This window comes from Carlito syrichta, unplaced genomic scaffold (genome assembly GCF_000164805.1).
Source record: "Carlito syrichta isolate Samal-C Ts95f unplaced genomic scaffold, Tarsius_syrichta-2.0.1 Scaffold304285, whole genome shotgun sequence".
Lineage (NCBI taxonomy): Eukaryota > Metazoa > Chordata > Mammalia > Primates > Tarsiidae > Carlito > Carlito syrichta.
Window position 1 is genome coordinate 1 of NW_007248381.1, and position 20,390 is coordinate 20,390.

The 20,390-nt window shown below is 40.7% G+C and overlaps 1 protein-coding gene across 1 annotated transcript in view; it reads right to left on the reverse strand.

Moving 5' to 3' along the window:
- Window positions 1-1,589: 1,589 nt before the first annotated feature.
- The window catches only part of NBAS (neuroblastoma amplified sequence), a 230,770-nt gene continuing 211,969 nt past the window's right edge, over window positions 1,590-20,390 (reverse strand). The window contains exons 26-27 of the mRNA XM_008059599.2: window positions 17,571-17,699; window positions 1,590-2,007 (exon numbers count right to left, since the gene is read on the reverse strand). Of these exons, the coding sequence (XP_008057790.1) occupies window positions 1,732-2,007; window positions 17,571-17,699 (405 nt within the window). The 3' untranslated portion in view covers window positions 1,590-1,731. The remainder of the gene's footprint in view (window positions 2,008-17,570; window positions 17,700-20,390) is intronic.

Below are 20,390 nucleotides of genomic sequence, written 5' to 3' on the forward strand. Positions count from 1 at the left end.
TGGGATGGGAGGGAGGGAAATCTCTGCCCACTTTTTTGAATGCTTATAGGAGTTAAAGAGTGGTTTTAGAGTCCTAGGCGGGAGAAGGAAAAACCAGTAGGGGGTCCGCTGTGGCTTTGAAAGCCTAGGCGGGGTGTGGTCCCCCCCTCACCTGGGGCTGAAAGAGCCACCGATCAACGGTCAGTCCCTTTCAGGTATCCCGGGGAGGTTGTTAGGTTTTTTAGGTAGGGGCACTTACCTATCCGAGGTGGTGATGGATGCGGTGCTGGCATTCAAGAAAGTGGGCAAAGGCCTTAAGGGGTGAGTGTCACCGGCAACGGGACAGGGCCTCGCCTTAGGGCGAGAGAGCTCCCGACTGAGGCACAGCACCAATGAAGGACGATGGCGCCAGTGAGACTCAACACCCTTTGAGGCTAAGAGATTTATTAGAGCAGCAGCTACAGAGAGAGGGAAGGTCTGTAACCACCTGGTAGGGAAGGGGGAGTGAGTGAGTGAGGGCAAGAGAGGTCTGTATTTATTGGTTTGGGAGGGGGGCCAGTGCTCTATCGGAGCCTGGCGGTGCCAGCCAGTGCCATCTTAGGGTCTTTATTGGAGGGAGCTATGAGGTAGTATTCCTATAGGGAGATAATATCTGTGTACAGTTTAAGTTTCGCGTGCGTGGGAAGAGCAGGAGCTTAGGGCCTTTGTTGTCTTTGTTTGGTTCCATATGGTGTTTTAGCGCCATCTCGGGAGACTCCCTTCTGACTGTTCCCTGTGCCTTTCAGCCTCCATCTTCAAGCACATTCTTCTGTGGTGAGAGCAAGTGTCAGCAAACAAGCCACACACCAGGGTCCTCCATCGCAGGGAAAGGCCCTTCTGTGACTGGTTTTCCTAAGGGTGTTGCTGTCCACACTTGCCATGATTGGTTGGACGTAAATTCATAAACCCCAACATGGCAATCCCACCTCTAACAAGTGTACGTGCTGGCTCTGTTCCCCCACACCGCTGCCTATATAGGTTATGGACATACAAATGTGTCAGTCTTAATATAGTGATGCTGGTATATTGTGTAGGCCTCCAATCAGATGGCAGCTCTCATGTGCTGATATGATCATCTGGCGATAGCCTTAAAGTCCTAACTCAAACACTGTGACATTAGCCGGGGGGAGGAGAGTTACTATCTCTTGGTTCCCTACTATACATATGACAGCCTCACACACACACAGTCTCATGTAAATACTCAACAACTTTATGAGATAAACAATATCACCCTTATTTTTTATACACAACAGACTAAGGTTCAGAGAAGTGAATAATTAGCCCAACGTCATCTAACGAACCTGAGCCTTGAAGCCAGGCTCATCCTTCCTCCATCCTGTGACACCTGCCCCACCCACCAGCCATTCCACACCCTTTCTAGTGTAAGCCTGTCCACCACTACATCCAACTTTCTCAGTTGCAGTTCTGGACACTTTATTAATTGAATTCTATCCAGAAAAGGTAGGTTAAAAGAAAAGAAAGGTGGTGTGAGAGAAAAGTCTCTCAGTCAATAAGTATGTTAACCAATCAGTATAAGAAAGAAAGAAAAAAAAGTGTAAAAAATGGCAGCCTGCTCAACCTTTATATACAGCTTTATTTGCAATTTGCTGGAACCACTGAGAATGATTGACAAGCTCACATGTTGCTTCTGGGAAGAGCGTTCAGCTCCAGATGCTCTTTTCCACCAAGGAGCATGGGCCCTGGGAAGGCCGCTCAAACCCAGTGCTGTGCTGCGCTGAGGGCTGTGCTGAAAGTTCTCAAGGCTCGATGAGTCCCCCGCACAGCCAGCAGGAGTGAGCCGGCTTCCATCTCATAGCCGGCCTCTTGCAGCTGTTTGGCCAGCTCCTCAGCATCCCAGTGCCCATGCTGAAGGCTGGCCAAGAGGTGGTCCACGATATGTGGATAAAAGGGAGTGGAGACGCATTCCACCAGCAGCTTGGCATCCAAGATCAGGGAAAGGAGTTCTGCATCACAATTGGCATCGTTCACCTTCAAGAGATAAGACAGGCACAACATGAGAGGGCGTTTGCTCCCTCATACTTGCCTCACTCCCTCTGGGGTTGGTATGCACTGCTTTTTTTGCCGTCATCATCATGATACCTTTGCCTGGGTTTACCAGTACCTGCTCCAAAAAGCATGTGTAGAACAGAAGCATATCTGAGGTCACAGACACAGGATGCAGACATGGGTTCCTTTTAACAGAAGACAGTGTAGTGTAGCCCTGTAACAAGAGTCCCACTTGCAGCCTCATTGGCTGCAGCTCCCATATATTGAGAGCCAGAAATTGTGGTAAACATTGTACAAGTATTACTCCCTAGAGCTTTTCCAATTCAACCTATGAAACTGGCACTTTTACCTCTCAAGCCACAGACACGGAAGTTGAGGTGTAAGAACTCTGCTTAACATCGTAGCCAGAAAGACATGGGACCAGAATATGCATTTAGGTCAGTCTTGACTTCAAAGCCTGTGCTCTTGACAACCACATTTGCTATTTCATTTATACTTTCACCATGCTCTGTATTCTTTAACTCCAGATCTCTTTCAAATGTAGATCCATATGAAAAAAAATCTTTTCAGAACCAGAAAATCTCTTTTCTATTCCGTTGAGAAAAGAATGTGTCCCTCAATCCTACTGATATAAACAGAATAACCAACAGTGGGGTTTTAAGTTGTTTTTGTTTGAGCCTCTAGGAAGCTCAATACTAACCTTACCTTTTAGAAAAACGTTTTCATAGATTCTTTCAGTTTGCACATTCTCTGAATTATCTTTTCCCTTGGTTTTATCTTTTAAGTCTATGCATGGTTTTCCACGGCTTGAATAATTTATATTTTTCTATTTTATGTTGCAATCCATATTTTTATAAGGAATCAAGTCAATACTGATCACATAGCAGAACTCAGAGCTTCTCATTTACCCTGGTATCATAAGCCAGCTTCATGGCAGTTTCTTCGTAATGTCATTGTGCACTTTTAGTAACTTTGATGATAGGACCTTGAGAAATAATGTCAAAGTCAATCAACTCATGTTTAGACAGACTATATTATACAACTGTACACAATGTGCTCTTCCTGCATGTTCTGTGACAGGAGGAAAGACTATACTGAAGATGAGAAAGTTGACTGTGTCTACCAGCCACAAGATTAAACCAAGAGAAGTACCAAGAAAGAAAGTTACTGTCCACTATCAGACAGTGTGAATCTTTCCTGCAACCAAGGAATCGTTCAAAACCCAAAGTAAATGTCAGCTCCAATGCCATTTTCTTGGTGACATTTTTTTCCTGAACTCCCTTGGTCAAGCTGATTTCTCCTTCCTCCACACTCCAAAGATAGCTGATAGCTGCCTCTTCACGCTGTGTTACAGTAATTTGTGTACTGTCTCCCCTGCCTGAATGGGAGATTCTTGAGGACACAAAGGTTTTATCATCTTTCTATTTGAGCATCCGGTTTCATTAACATTTGTTAAATGGCTGAGTGAACCTACATTATTAAGCTTTGTCACATTGTTGTAAACTGCAGAAGTATGTGATAAAGACCGTATCTCTGAAAAGAATCTGAATAGAGCTAGACTTTAGAACAGAAGAGTCTCTGTAAACCCTCGGCATCTTTTCTTTGGCATCTTATTTCATGAATACACACATACAAACTTGCTCACCTTTGGCCCAGGAAGACACTTAGGCTGAACTCAGCTTAGCTTTGTTATTTTGTTTAGATGCTAGATGGTAGGAAAAGCAACTGGTACAGAAGCCTAGCTTTCCAGCTGGAGGGGGGTCCAGACTCCTCACTGGGGCTGCCTATAAGTTCTCTCTGTCTTCTCTCCATCCAACCTCCCCCTTTTTTTCTCCCACCTAGCAAACAACAGTCTCAAACCCACGGAGCTCTGCCCTGACCATCACAGTGCCCACGTGCCAGGCACTCTATTCCCACACCCTCAGACATCCCCTTGAGACAGTTCTCACTTGATTTAATAGATGAACATTCAGGGAGGTCAAAGTCACGTGCTGAGTGTCACATGGCTGCTACATAGTGGAGTTGGATGAGGGGCCCTCATCTCTGCCTTGTTTACTTGTTTATCATTTGTTTACTGTTGCGCTCCAACAGATGTCTTGGCTCCTTTGTTTACCCACCTCCCCCATGCCCAGAATGGTGGCCACATACTAGGAGCTCAGCAAGATTTGTGAGGTGAATACACAAATGAAGAGTAACTCCAAAGCTCACTTTCTCTCACTTGGAGTGGCTGCCTCCACCAAATGCACACACAAACATGCACATACACGGGGCCTCTGAGTTACTGTAAGTTATTTTCATTCACCCTTAAAAACAAAACAAAGAATTCCCTTACCTGACCCTGCAGGAGAGAACTGAGTGTGTGCCAGGAAGCTATAGGTCTGACAAAACACATGAATAAAAGCCTCAGAATCTGAAATCTGCAGGGTAATACTTTGTGTCCTGAATAAGTTTTCAAGGCTGGGACACCCTTATTATTCTTTCAGTTTACTCACTAACCCTCCCTCTGGGGATCTGACAGACTCCTAGAATGGGGGTGATGGATTCTTCCAGCTGGAGGAAGAGACAGGAGTTCTGTCAATGCCTGCCGCTGCCGCACCTCTCATTCTCTTCTTAGTGTGTTTCTCTCCAGTGCAATGAAGTCCTTCCACACAGCTCCTGGTTGCACATCCCCAGTTTTTCAGAAGCCACCCATGTTGTGGTAGGGAGAGTGAGGGCTGGGAGGGCAGGGTAGGTTGTTCACTCTCCAACAGCTACCGCTTAGGGTCTTGGCTGAGAAGGTCTAAGGCTAATGACATGGAAATGAAATGCAGTGTTTCTCCTTTGGCCCTGGCCCACTCCAAGGTTTCCTAAAGAAAGGAGATGTCTGAGACTGTTGACCTGTGCTGAGCTTGGGCAGTAAAAGGGGAAAGGTCTGGGGAAAATCTGTGGTTTGGTTTATAATCAAGTGCTGGAAAAATGGAGTAGCTGACTTCATTTTATTCCCTTTTTTTTTGACTTTCTACCTGGTTCTGGATCTTTGCGAGAAATACAGAATGGGTAGAATGTATTTTATAATTGTCATTTACAAGGAAAATACCACAAGGCAAATATTCTGTCTATATTTAAGGACAAAAAAGAGAATAAAATAATAAAGAAAGAGATGGCCTTTGTAATGACCCATTCCAACAAATGCATTTTAAAGAAGAGGAATCTGAAGGCCAGAAAAGCAACAGGTAGCCCAAGGTCACAGAGAGCCAAGAGTTCCTCTCCACACACCAGCCTGCCTGTGTCAGGACACCAAGGCCAGGCTGAATCCTTTCCCTCAGCACAGCCCAGTGCTAGACATCCCAAAACTCTCTCAAGCACCTTGACATAACACCATGCTGCTAAGTTGTGAGGCTAATTTGTTAAGCCTCAAGTTGTCTTCAATTCTTCTGCTTTTGATTAAAATGATAACTAGAAAAAATCTGGTGCGACTACAGAAGCCTGATATTATATGACCCACCATTATTCATTCCAACCTACTTTATTTTTCTTTTTGAAATAAAAAGAAAAATAGAAGAGAAAAATGTGGAAGTAGTTTGAAAAAAGAAGTCATCCATATCTTTATCACCACAAGAGAATTATTTTACTCTCTTTTCCTCTCTAGGACTTGTCCATGTGAAGATTTATTTTTCTACAATCAATCATATAATATTTGTATTCTCCTTTGCTCATTAAATGCTAACATTTTAAAAAATGTTTTTATATTGTTTTCATTCTTAAATTTTTTAATGGTTGCAAAATAGTTTATTGAATGAATGCTAGAAGTTATTTAATGTCTACTATAAATATTTTGGCTGCTTTTAATAGTTTGATATTATTGAAACACTACAATGAATATTTCGTATGCGCATACTTTCTTCTTTACTTAAAATTATTTGCATAGACTATGTTGCATATTATTGCATATTATATGCATAGGAGAGAGGTGTTATTATGAGCTGAACTGTACCCGTCCCCCATTTGTATACTGCAGTCCTAATTCCCAGGACCTCAGATTGTGACTGTATTTAGAAACATGGCCTGTAAAGAGGTAATTAAGGTAAAATGAGGTCATTAGGATGGGTGGCAAGATAACTGGTATCCTTAAAAGAAGAGAAGAATAGGACACAAACATAAAATGAGGGTCAACCATGTGAAGACACTGAGAGAAGGTGGTCAACAAGTCAGAGAGAGAGACCTCAGACAAAATTAACCCTGCTGGCACCTTGATATCAGATTCTTGTCTTGAGATTGTGAGAAAATAACTCAGTCTGTGGCACTTGGTTATGGTAGTTTGAACAAACTAATACATCAGGCAAAGTATCTGACATATTTTTTGGCTCTGAATGTGAATGTAAATACAAAATACTGATGTCAAACGGTGCCAGCTTACAGTGGTGATACCAGTGTAGGAATATGTCCATTTCACCATAAGTTTCTCAGCTTTAGGTATTGCCTTGAAAACAAAATCACTTGCCAACTTAGGAGATATGTAATGGTACCTCAAGCCTGGCTTAAGTTGAATACATTTATTTATGTATTTTTATTTTTGAGTCGGGGTCTCACTCTGTCACCCAGGCTGGAGTGCAGTGGTGTGATCACTGATCATCACAGCCTTGATCTCCTGGGCTTAGGCAATCCTTCTGCTCAGTCCCCTAAGTAGCTGGGGTTACTGGTATGCATCACCACGCTCAGCTAATTTTTAAACTTTTTTTTTTTAGAGGGCTTACTTTGTTTCTCAGGCTGGTCTCAAACTCATGGGCTCAAGCAATTCTCCCACTTCAGCCTCCCAAAGTGCTGGGATTACATGCGTGAGCAATTGTAACCAGCTATATTTGTTTATTTGCAAGGATGAATTTTTCTCTATAAATTTTCTATCATTTTTACGTTTGTTGTGGGAAGGATCAACTCCTTTGCTCATTTAGTAGAGTTGTAACATTTTTCTTACGTATGCAAATGACTTCTTTGTATAACATATATTAATCCTGATTTTAGTTACCATGAACATTCTAACCTATTGTTTAACCAAAACATTCTAAGCTGTTCGGGTTATTTTTTGTTGTAGAGAAGTTTTACATTTTTATATTGTCAGGAAATAATCTATTCTTTTATGACTTGTCCATTACTTTAAAACTTATAAGCTATAATTCCTCAAAGGAACGAATATATATTCTTTAAAAAAATTTTCTGACTTTAAAAAATGTTTAACTCTTAAATTGATCAGGAATTGACTCTGGCATATGGTCTGTGGAAAATCACACATCCCTGACAGTGGATTGATTGGTGCTTAAAGGACATGAGGGAGAATATATATTCTGTCATTTTTGGACTCAGTTTGGATGTGTGAAATAAATACTTGACAAGTTCAGAGGATTAGTTGATTTAATTCCCCTGATCAAATAACTTTGAGCTAGAGTGAGAGACAGTCTGGTGCTATGAAAGAAGACAGGCTTTTGGGTTAGAGGCCAATTTCCAATCCTGATTTCTTCACTACACAGCTGTGTGACCTTGTTAAGGACAATCTCTCTGAACTCCAGTTTCCACATCAGAAATACAGACTGACTGTAAGGGTTGGGGATTACAAGCACAATGCCTGGTGCACAGTCAGGTTCAGTAAATAGATGATATTATTACAGTCAAACAAATTATGAATAATGGATTTTCTAGAAGGGAAAGGGTTTACATATATTATGAGTAAAATGCTTGCCATATCTGTCAGAAATTGCTTCTTGTGTGTCAGCAATTAATTTTTGAGAATAAATGAAACTTTATAGATCTGGAGAAAGAAATCTATTAACGCACAAAGCACTACTGTCTTCTAAGCCATTAAAATGTTATCTGCTTAATTCCTCTTTCAACAATAGGTAATAAACCTTCTCTGATTTAAAATCTTTGATTTTATGGATCTATACCAAGCTAAGAGTAATTACAATAATGAGGTAAGCTGAAATTCCAGAAGCATAATGCATACAGGGCTTCATTTCAATCACGTAAGAGAAGATTATTTAATAGTATACCACTGTTTACTTTAGGGGAAGGTATTTGTCTTGTTTTCCCATATACTATTACTAATAAAAGTTATTACAATATCAACTACAAGGGCAGAAAAAAAAAGTATATACTTGAAAAAAATGCCTACAGATAATTGTTTGTATTCTGTATTTATTTGAACATGATATTCAGGTTCCATGTTTTCAGCATACCATCAGCTTTACTACTGGCATGACTAATAGTATACCTCTTCTGAAACCAAAATTAGGACAAATCATCAGAGTTATGATCTACAATGAGAGGGAGAAAATTTTTGAAAATCCAAGCTTGATCACCTCTGTGACCATAACCAAATGTTTAATTTTAGGGCCCTGAATCTGGCCAGTTCCACAAGTTGTATCTGCCTCCTTGCTATCCTGTTTAATTCCTTGTGTTATTATTTCCTATGTCTATCTCCTCATGAAATAATTTCTTTAAGCACAGGTATAATAATATTTCATCTGTATGAACATCCTACCTAATCCTCATTTCACACACAGTAGCAGCCTGTGCACAATGGGCACTTAATATGTCTGTTCATACCAAGTAAGTCAAACAACCATCAGGGCTGTTGAGAAATCGAACAGGATAACCTAGGGAGTAAGTTGCCTGTCGCTGGAGGCATCCACTGAGACCTCTGTGAGATGCTGCTGCTGAATTTTCTTCATCCAGGAAGACAGAGCACAGGCTGAGAATAAGAGATGGGAGGAGCAAGTGACAGATCTCAGTATGTTTAGGTTAAAATGGCAGGTAGAAATGAGTAGATCTGCCCACAATCCTGAGAAAAAAGAGCCTGGTGTTCAAAGAGCTGAAAGAACAGGGATATTAAGATGTTAGTTTAATACCAACTGGAATTTGTAAGATACACAGAAAAGTACTCACATGTTTCTTTGCATCACTTGGATCATGTAAGCCCAACTTAGTTCAGATACACGTAGAAGAAAACCAAATGACATTAGGGTTAACACCAAAGAAGGACTTTGCAGAGGCCAAACAAGGCTCATAGGGCCCCAACCCAATCTACCTACTATCATGGTGAGCTGAGGCAAGAAGAAAAGTGTGTAGCCTGAGTTGGCATGGAAAAGGCAGGACTGAGAGTGGGAGAGACTCCTAAAGGGAGGTGCTAGTTGGAAACCTGGTAGAGTTAAAAAGGGAACAAAGAAAGGAAGCCTCAATAAATTTCAAAAGATTGAAATAATACCATGCATCTTTTCAGATCACAGTGGGACATAAATAAATATTGCCATTAACAAGATCCTCCCCAAATACAAAAAGACATGGACACTAAACAACATACTGTTAAATGACTTCTGGGTCAACACACACAAAAAAAATCAAGACAGAAAAATAAAGATTCCTGGAAACATATGAAAACAAAGACACATCTTATCAGAATCTCAGGGATGCCATGAAATCAGTGTTAAGAGGAAAATTCACAGCATTACAGGGATATATCAAGAAAATAGAAAGACCATAAGTAAACAGCCTGACATCACACCTAAGGGAGCTGGAATGGCAAGATCACCAAAATCCTATTACAGGTCACTCAGAAAAAGTCACAATTCCAGGATACAGAAGACAAAAAGATCATAGAAAGGATCAACAAGACAAAAAGCAGTTTCGTTGAAAAGACACATAAGATTCACCAATCCCTGGCCAGATTGACCAAAAAAAAAAAAAAAAAAAAAGGGGGAGAGAGAGAGAGAGACACCAAATAAACACAATTAGAAACAAAGAAGGCAAAATCAAAACTGACCCTGAAGAAATTAGAAAGATTATCAGAGATTACTACAAATACCTGTATGCAAATAAACTAGAAAATCTAAAGGAAAGACTTTCTGACATCACATACCCTCCCAAGGTTGAAATAAGAAGAAACCAAAACTCTAAACAGACCAATAATAATCCAGGAAATCAACTCAGTCATAAGAAACTTCCTTGCCAAAAAAAAAAAAACAAACCACAAAAAACCCTGGACCAGATGGCTTCCCAGCTGAATTCTACAAGACACACAAGGAGAAGCTGATACCAATCTTATTGAAAGTATTCCTGGCAATTGAGAATGATGGTATTCTCCCCACTCATTTTATGATGCTAACATTATACTGATACTCAAATCTGACAAAGATGCAACAAGGAAACAGAATTGCAGGCCAATCTTCTTGATGAACACAGATGCAAAAATTTTCAACAAGTTTCTAGCAAATTGGATCCAACAACACATCTCAAGGTAGGCTTCATTCCTGGGATGCAAGGATGGTTCACCATTCACAAAATCATAAATGTAATTCACACATTAACAAATGTAAAACCAAGAACCACAAGATTATCTCATTAGAAACACAGAAAGCATTCTATAAAATCCAGCATCCCTTCTTGATAAAAACCCTTGGGCACCTAGGCAAAGAAGAAATATTCCTCAAAACAGTAAGAGCCATCTATGATAAACCCACAGCTAACATTTTGCTCAATGAGTAGAAGCAGCAAGCATTCCCCCTAAGAACTGGAACACGACAAGGATGCCCACTCTCATCTTTCATATTCAGCATAGTGCTGGAAGTCCTAGCCAGAGCAATCAGGCAAGAGAAGGAATTCAGGGGTAACCAGATAGGAGAAAAAGAAGTCAGGCTATCCCTCTTTGTGGACCTATGATTTTGTACCTAGAAAACCCTAGAGAGTCTGTCAAATGTCACCTTGCATTGATAAATAACTTTATTAAGGTCATGGGTCAAAAAAATTATCATGCAAAAGACAGTTACATTTCTATACACCAGCAAAAAGCAGGTGAAGAAATACAAAGCACAATCCCATTCACAATAGCCATAAAAAAATGAAATACCTTGGCATCTACCTAACCAGAGAAGTGAAAGAACTTTACAATAAGAACTACAAAATGCTGCTCAAATATATCAAGGATGACTCAAATAAATGGAAAAACATCCCATGCTCATTGATTGGACGAATCAATATTGTTAAGATGTCCATCCTACCCAAGGCAATCTATAGATTCAAAACAATACCCATCAAATTACTAACATCATTTTTCACAGACCTGGTAACAACAATATATAAATTCATATGGAAACAAAAAAGAGAACAAATAGTCAAAACAATCCGCAGCAAAAGGAACAAGATGGGAGGTATCACATTTCCAGACTTTAAACTTTACTATAAGGCTACAGTAACCAAGGAGGCATGGTACTGGTATGGGAATAGTCACATAGGCCAATGGAACAGGACAGAGATTCTGGAAATAAAAACACAATCTCTCAACCAACTCATCTTTGACAAAGCCACCAATAACAATCACTGGGGAAAGGAGACCATATTTAGCAAATAGGGCTGGGAAAACTGGCTAACTAACCACATGCAGAAGAACGAACTGGACCTCTTTCCATATATAAAAACCAACTCAAAATGGATCAAAAACCTAAACATAAAAACTCAAGCTATAAGGATCCTAGAAGAAAACAAAGGAAACACCCTTATGCACATCAGAGTAGGCAATGGATTCTTGACCAAGTCTCCAAAAGCAAATGCCATAAAAGCGAAGATAGATAAGTGGGACCTCAAATTGAAAAGATTTTGTGCAACAAAATAAACCATCAAAAGAGTAAAGAGACACTCAAAGAATGGGAAAAAATATTTGCAAATTATGAATCTGAGAGAGGCCTAACATCCAGGATCTACAAGGAACTCAAACAAAGTGAAAGAAAAAAACAAATAACCCCATTAAAAAGTAGGCAAAGGACATAAAGAAATATTTCTCAAAACAAGACATACAAGCAGCTAACAGACACATGAAAAAATGCTCAGCCTTAGTAATCATCAGAGAAATGCAAAACAAAACTACAAGGCAGTACCTACCCCAGTAAGAATGTTAGTAAGTCAAAAAATAACCGGTGCTGGCACAGCTGTAGATAAAAGGGAACGTTTCTACACTGTTGATAGAAATGCGAACTAGTTCAACCACTGTGGAAAGCAGTGTGGCAATTCATAAAAGAACTAAAAATTGATCTTCCATACGACCCAGGAATCCCTCTCCTGGAAATATACATGGAGGAACATAACTTACTCTACCAGAAAGAAACCTGCACACACATGTTTACTGCCACACTATTCACAATAGAAAAAATACGGAGCCAATCCTGCTGCCCATTGAAAGTGGACTAAATTAAGAAAATGTGGTACATAAACATGCTGGAGTTATTACGCAGTCATAAGAAGAACAAAATCATGGTCCTCACAGCAACTTGCATGGAGTTAGAGACCATCATATTAAGTGAACTATCACAGAAACAAAGAACTGGATACAGCATGTTCTCACTCATAAGCGGGCCCTGAGCACTAGTCACAATAGCACAAGGAGGGGATTGGCAGTCATAGGGCACTGCTAGAGGAGAGAGGGTAGGGGACACGTAACAATACAAATTGTGCCTGCTTCACTACCAGGGGGAGTGAGGAACAGTTACAAGCCCAAACTTCACCTGCATACAGTCTACTAATGTAGTTAATCCTCACTTCTACCCCACAACTCTATAATAAAACAAGAAAAGAAAGAAAGAATGAATGAAAGAAAGAAGGAAGGAAGGAAGGAAGGAAGGAAGGAAGGAAGGAAGGAAGGAAGGAAGGAAGGAAGGAAGGAAGGAAAGAAAAAGAGAAAAAAAGAAAGAAAGGCTTCTTGGTTTTATAAACGTGTCAATCACACATGCTTTTCTGAGAATCATTAAGGTTCTCCCTCCAACCTGGACACTGATCACCATAAATAATGAGGATAGGTTCTTCATGCAAGATTAAAGAGAACAAGAATCACATTGATTAAATATGCAAAGAACTGTCACTGGAAGAAGGGCCTTACTAATTCTACTCCACTGGGCAGGACAAAAGTTGACATGTTTAAGATAAAAGGGTGCAGAATTCCATGAGGAAGTGCTCTCATGCCAGGAGCTCTACTCAGAATGGCATGAGTCTCCTGCAGTGCCCAGCCAGAACCTGGATGGGTGAGTGGGCTCAACAAGGACGCCTGACCGGGAGACCTATTAGACTAGTTCTGCTGTAGTCTCTTTCAGGGCTAATGTTATATGCCCCAAAGTGTTTTCGACAACTTTATTTCTCTGCAGTGATAACCTCTTTCCAATATGATATAGTCTTCTTAGTTATTAGGAACAGTATGGTTGAGCATGGACTTCGGGTAGTAAGTCTGGGATTCAAGTTTCAGCCCTAGCTTTTACTAGCTGTGTGATTCCTGAGTCTCAGTGTTTTCATCAGTGAAATCAGAATAGTACCTTCTCTTGGGATTATTAAGAAGATAAAGTGAGAATATGGCTATTATAATACTTGGCAAAGAGATGGGACTTGAAAGATGGTAACTATTAGCATCAGGGAGAAACCCTTACTTAGGTGCTAAAGGTCTCAAACACTTTCTTTATAATCCCACGAATGACTATTTTAATAGACAGGGTAGCACAAGACAACCCATGACATGTGGGGTAGGGTAGAGGTGTTGAGTAGAAGCAAAGAGGAGGAAGCATGGAAGACCAGGAGCCATTACAAATCTGGAATTGTGAAATGGGAACATTTCAGTATATAAAACGATTACAAATATGTATCTGCTTACTTTGATGAAATGAGTCAAGAAGCTTCCATTGGAATATAAAATATTCTAGGGATGAAGAGTCAAGCACACACCAGCAGGAGCACCCTTCTTGGAGAGACAAGGTTTTGAAGGTGAGCGCTCAATCTCACTGAGACTGATGGAGAAGGTAATCCAGCAGTCTATACCACATAGGGTTTTAATTATTCATCAACAATACAATCTCAAAGAAGAACTTTCTGTTTCTGGCCCAGGAAAGAGGCTGCTAGTCATTTGTAAAAGGTTACATGCTAAACACTAGAGGCTTACAATTTCAGAAAAGCTTAGAGAAAGAAATGAGTACTACTATTGGAGGAAGTCAGTACAATCTCTGGCATTAGCACTTAAGCATCATTCTTTCAACTGTAAATACCTATAAAGCTGTCAGGATTTTATAATGAATAGCAAAATAATACGTGCTATTAGCAAACAAGTGGGGGCATTTTTCCACTTGGATCTACACACTATGCAGGAGCAAATGCTATCAGAGGAGTCCTTTTGCCAGATGTTTTTCCTTTTAATGTCAACAGAAACCACCAGCAACAACAAATAAGGGGAAAACTAAAGTTACTGATGAGCTCAAGCCCCCTACTAATAGACAGAGTGAATCGTGAAATAAAATCAAAGAAAAAGGAAAGCAAAAGTTTTATATTTTCTACCACAATGCCAAGAATGATGTAAAAATAGCTAGACATGAGTCCTGCAAAACTGTCCACTGAAACTCTTCCCTTAGAAAAGTGTAGCACAACCACTTCATGGTGTTGAGAGCAATGATGAATTATGGTCATTTCATACTTCATTTATATATTATAGCATTCTTCAAATGACAAAATTATAGAGATGGAGAATAGATTAGTAGCTGCCAGAAGTTGCTTTGGAAGTGAGGAGAAAGAAGGTGGTGGTGGCTGTAAAGATCAATATAAGGGATCCTTGTGTCCAGTACCTTGACTGCAGTTAGTGGTCACGCGATGCTACAGGTAACAATGTCACATGGAGACAGACACATATACACATACACACACACACACACACACACACACACACACACACACACACACACCAGTACTTGCAAAACTGGTAAAATCTATATAATGTTGATAGATTGTATCAATTCAACTGCCTAGTCATAATATTGCCAGTTGAGCATCCCTTATCCAAAATGCTTGGGACCAGAACTATCATGCTGTTTTAGGCTTTGGAATATTTTCATTATACTTACTGGTTGAGCATCCCTAAGATGAAAACCTGAAATCTGAAGTGCTCCAATAAGCATGTCCTTTGACATGATATTGGTGTTCAAAAAGTTTTAAATTTTAGGGCATTTCGAATTTCCAGATTAGAGATGTTCAACCTATATACTATAGTTATGCAAGATGTTACCATTGGAAGCAACTGGGTGAAGAGTATGATAGATCTTGGTGTATTATTTCTTATAACTGAAGGTGAATTTAAAATTATCTCAAAATAAAAAGTTAACAAATGCTTTAAAAATAAAAAACTGGGCAAAATCTTAGCTCTTTGAAAGATGCAAAAAGTCCAAAGATACTCAGCATTTTTGTGGAACATATATGAAAGGCACAGACCATCTAGCCTAATGTGAACATTCAACTTAGCATAGAGAAATCACAGCTAGGTCTTATCACCAAATTTCTAAAAGCAAGGATCTCAATGGTGGGCAAGTGATGCATCTCAACAGTTTATACCCGTGGTTTTGATTTTGCATCTGAAGGGCACAGAAGTTTTGTGTGCTATCATCACAACCACAGGCAAACTTCACATAGTGAAGTCTGCAGAGCAGTTATAAAACCACAACCTAAGCACAAGGTGGCATATCAAACGTGCAGATGAAAGTGTATGGAAGTAAATTAGTGCCATTTTACAATGTCTTGGATGCTGTTTGTTCCCATTTAGGTGCTTATTTCAATAGTCACTGTGTGTGGGGGTATGCTGAGTAGGTAGCAAGATTAGTTAGCAGTTAGGGAGTCCCTGTTCTAGTTGCAGTTCTGACAGTTGCACTTGAGATAAAGAATCTTTAAAATGCAAACTGATATACTTGCCTATGGAATCCAGGAGCATATCAAGAAAGCTCTATGCAGGATGAATACAGAAAGGCAATGGATAATACATCACTGCTTGATTTTCAAAGAGGCCCATGGCAAATTTTAGTGAGAACGCCTAAGCAGAGATACTAACACAGTGTATGATGGTGGAAAGAGAAAGATGCACTGAAAATATACAGGCTGGTTTTCTTCAGTTTTCTCTTCCTGATTTCTTGAGTGACAATAAAAAATAGGCTAGGAAAAGAACTCACTGTAATTCTCAGTTTCATATAAATTCCCATAGTTATGCAACTTTCTCTTTAGCACAGATAGGCAGGGAGGCAACCAAAAGACAGGTCTCCTCAACTCCCTACTTCAGATCAGGTCCCAAAGAGGCCCCTGTTCTGATTAATTAACAGCTACTAGAGATGCATTTTATGATAAAAGTTTTGCAGAAGTTTTATATTACTTTGAATTACATCTGAATGAATAAAGACATTCGATTTTGCTCATTTTGTTCATAATGATTGTTTCCAAATACAATTATATTCTACTTTCTGTAACCATTTACATAATTTTCTGTATCCTGTCATTCATACCATTTTGCATCAATGATGTCTTTTCATCAATCTTTTCACTGTCTTAGGTATCAAGCATATACCTCTGTTCTAGGGTTTTCTTTCCCTTATGGTCTCTAGAAGACATTCTGTAACATTTTTGCTTTAAAAAAAACGATGTGTGTGTGTGTGTGTGTGTGTGTGTGTGTATAAAATGTAATATACATATGTGTGCATGTCTGTGTACGTGTATGTGTGTGTACATACTCAGACATACACACAGACTTCAAACGAAAGAAAGATTTCCCTCCAAGGAGAGTACAACATGAGTTCATTAAAACACAACCCTAAGCTATCTAATCCTAAAGTGGAAAATTTTAAATGGGAAGAGAAAGTTTCTTCCTTAATCATCATAATAAGACAACCGGCCTTGAGGAAGAAATCTCAAGACTTGACTTCAGTACATCATTCTTCAAGCCAAGAAGTTGCTTCAATGGTGGTTTAGGTTGCCAAAGGAAACAGGAGTTTGAGATTTCAGATGGTGCCGGTAAACACACATGAAACCACTTTCTCACCTTTTATTAGTAGATAACCAAACATACATCTAGGGATGGAAAACCTGTATGATAATAGGCGCTTCCTAGATTCAATTTTAAAATAAAATTTAGTAACTTTAGGGGGCACAAATGGTTTTGGGTTATTTAGATGCACTGTATAGTGGCAAAAAAGTTTGGGCTTTAAGTGTACCCACCACCTCCACTTGTGCACATTGTATCGGACAGGTGATTTTTCAACCCTCCCCCGCTTCTTGCTCTCCCTGTTCTTATTTTCCAATGTCCATTATACCATCCTCTATGTCTTTGCATATTCTTAGCTTAGCTTCCATTTGTAAATTTGGTATTTGGCTTTCCATTCTTGTGTTACTTCACTTAGGATGATGGCCTAGACTCAAACTTCAAGTGGCAAGTGAACTAGTTTGCTAGTCTGTGGCAGTTTTGTTTTCCTTAAACAGCCTAATATACTACTTCTCTAGAAAAACTGTTTCCCTATTTAGATTGTACTCTGTGCACCGAAACATAGCATCTGGTTCATGGGAAATGCTTAGTAAATATTTGTAAAATAAACAAATACATACTGCTTGGACAAAACAGGAATAGCTATTGTGATCGGAGAATACCACAGACAAAGTAGCTTTAAACTAACCATGATATTGTTTATGAATATAAAAGTGCTAATTCATTCCTTTCAAACATTTGAAAAAAAAGCAAATTCAACTGGGCATACCGTAGTGACAGCTGAGATTTGCTCCAGTGCCATCGTACGTAGACACTCATCCTGGCTCTCGAGAAGAAGCTTCAGGGACGGCAGCAGGAGAGACTGGTTAAGCAGCAGCAGACACAGCTCCTTCACGCCCTGAAACCATGGGAGCACAAGGTGAGAGAGAACCCAAGGACACACCTCTCAACCCGTGCTGTGCTGGCATGGCCCCTCCATGCCTTCCCTATGCATAGGGTAGTGCGTGCATGTGTGTACATGTGTGTTTTCACAGTAAATGGTGAACATCTTTCCAAGTTATCACATATTCTTCTATAGCACTACTTTTAATGGCTTTGTAGTACCCATTGTATAGATATAGTACCATAACTAATTTTCCCAAACACTTAGAGCCCTAGTTTCCTCATAAGTAGAATGTAGGCATGGAAGTGTTCTGTATCTGCACTGCCCAATACTATGGCCACAAGGCATGAGCCACAAGAGGTAAAGAATATTGTTCCTTCACTGTATTCTATGTTTGCTTCAGATGTGTCATGTCTAAAACCATTTGGATTTGACTCCCTCTCTTAACACACATTTGCATACTCAGTAAGTTATTGATAATGAGTAAACAAGTATTTCTCAGTGATTTACAATGTTTAGGCTAAGCATAAACTTAGCTGACCTTAGATTTAATGACAAATTTTATGAAATAACCTGTATGCCCCTCTGAACAAGCATAATGGATAGTGGCACACAGCCAGGCAAGGCCATCCAAGAATGGAGGAACTTGTTTTATGTGACATACTGACTACTTTTCATTTCTTTGCTAACAGTTATTGGCCAAATACTTACCAAATACTTTAAATGCTAAACCCTCTACTATGTTTATGAGGTATTTTCTGCTTTACAAGAGGAATACTTATTAGAAGATTTATAAAGGGGTTTTGGGAATTGCAAGAAAGGTCAAAGCGGCATCACACCTGTCAAGACCATCAGAACACAGAACAATAAGAAGCCTTCAGTGAGGAGGACTAGATGGGCCTGGCTCAGAGCCAGGCCACAGCTCTGGTGTTCTCCCTGTGAACACACTGAGGCATGGTCACTGCAGTCTGATGGTCATTAGAAAAGCAGGACCAGTCCTCCACCAATGCTCCTTCTGTCCTCACAAACCCTTTGGGTTAACCCTGGAATAACTAGCATCAAAAGATGTTGCAGGAAGATATAGAGAATGGTATAATGGACACTGGAGACTCAGAAGTGGGGGTAAGGGGTAGAGGGATAAAAAAATCACCTACTGGGTAAAATGTACACAGGTATGGGTGGTGGGTACACTTAAAGCTCAGACCAAAACTATTTGTAACCTCCCAAGGTTTGCAGGGCCTACAGCAGGAACCAGGGGCACACACTGTGCAGGGATTGGTGATGCAGGGCCTGACAGGCCTGTCCTTGGTAACTGCATGGGCGTTCCAGGGCAGCTTGCAGCCTTACCCTCCAGCAGGCCCAGAACAGGCTGCAGTCGCCTGGACGGCCAGTAGTCTCTGATAGTATGGTTGGTTCTGCAGGCACAGGTTGGCTAGGATCTCAGCCAGCTGGGCCTCCACACCGGCTGTCAAGCACTGAACTGGGCCAGCTGGGTGCTGCAGCAGCCTTGGTTTCCCGTAGAACCTCTCAAGTTGTGCTGGGCCTGCAGCTTGGCCTCCAGGGCACTGCCATGTCTCTTGGTCTCTGATCTCCATCTGGCAATGCAGCTGCTCCAAGCTGAACACCACGAGCTTATACTATGCTTTAATATGTACCATCTCATTTAGTTTTCTCCCCAAATCCTTTGAGGAGGGTGCTATCTTATCCACTAATCAAATTAGGAAAGCAGAGGTAGAAAAGTTAAATAACTTCAATGTCATCTGATTACTCCCATATAAAACCCTCAGAATATCTAATTCACGTTGTACCCCAGCGAAATCATGGACCTTGGGGTCAGTCACAAATTGCTGGAACGTGGGATTTTAAATCTATAACTGCCAAGAAATTGTTTTATGCCAATTTCTTACTCTACATAAATCACTACTCTTGAGAATGCTTCGCATATTGCAAAGGGTACAAGCTGAGAAGAAGGATAGTAACTTTCCAGACTGAGGGACACAGGACCTGTGAAAAACAGTGATTCATCCAGCTGGTAATGTTTTCCATGAAGAAAATTATCACAGCCATATGTAAGCAAGGGCCATGTGCGATGGCGGGTAGTCACAAAAAAGCATTCTAAAGAGTCATGAAGGGACTTCCGGCAAGGTGGCGACGGGTTAACCTGGTCTGTGAAACCCTCTGAAAAGGAGAACTGCAGTGGGTCTCTGGCTCTCGCCCTGAGGGCTGCGGACCCCAAAATTGCAGCCTGCTTTCATACGGAGCTCGGTCGTTTTCACCGCTGGGACATCGCAGCGGACTGGACAGCAACCGCAGCGCAGACGCCACCGTCACTAGCACATCACACCACCCGGGTGGGAGGCGATCCATGACTTCAGTCCTTGAAGCCCCTTCAGGAAGATCTGCTGGGATTGCTGCCACCTCTCCCGTGACCGAGACATCCTGCCCGCCGTGAGTCCCCTTCCTGTGCCCTGAGGCAGGAATCTAGCTCCAGTCTCTGTCGGTTTCTGTCCGGCCCCACCCCTTATGGGGTGAGCAGCTGAGATAGCACCACCTGCTGGCGATTCAAGGTAACAACACCAAAACGGGAGAAACAAGCTTGAAAAAGACAGGCCAGAGTGGTGAACGGAGGGTGATCTGTACTGTCCATCACAGCAGACCAGGGGCAACTGACCCTAACTGCAAACTAATTGACCTGCTTGAAAAGAA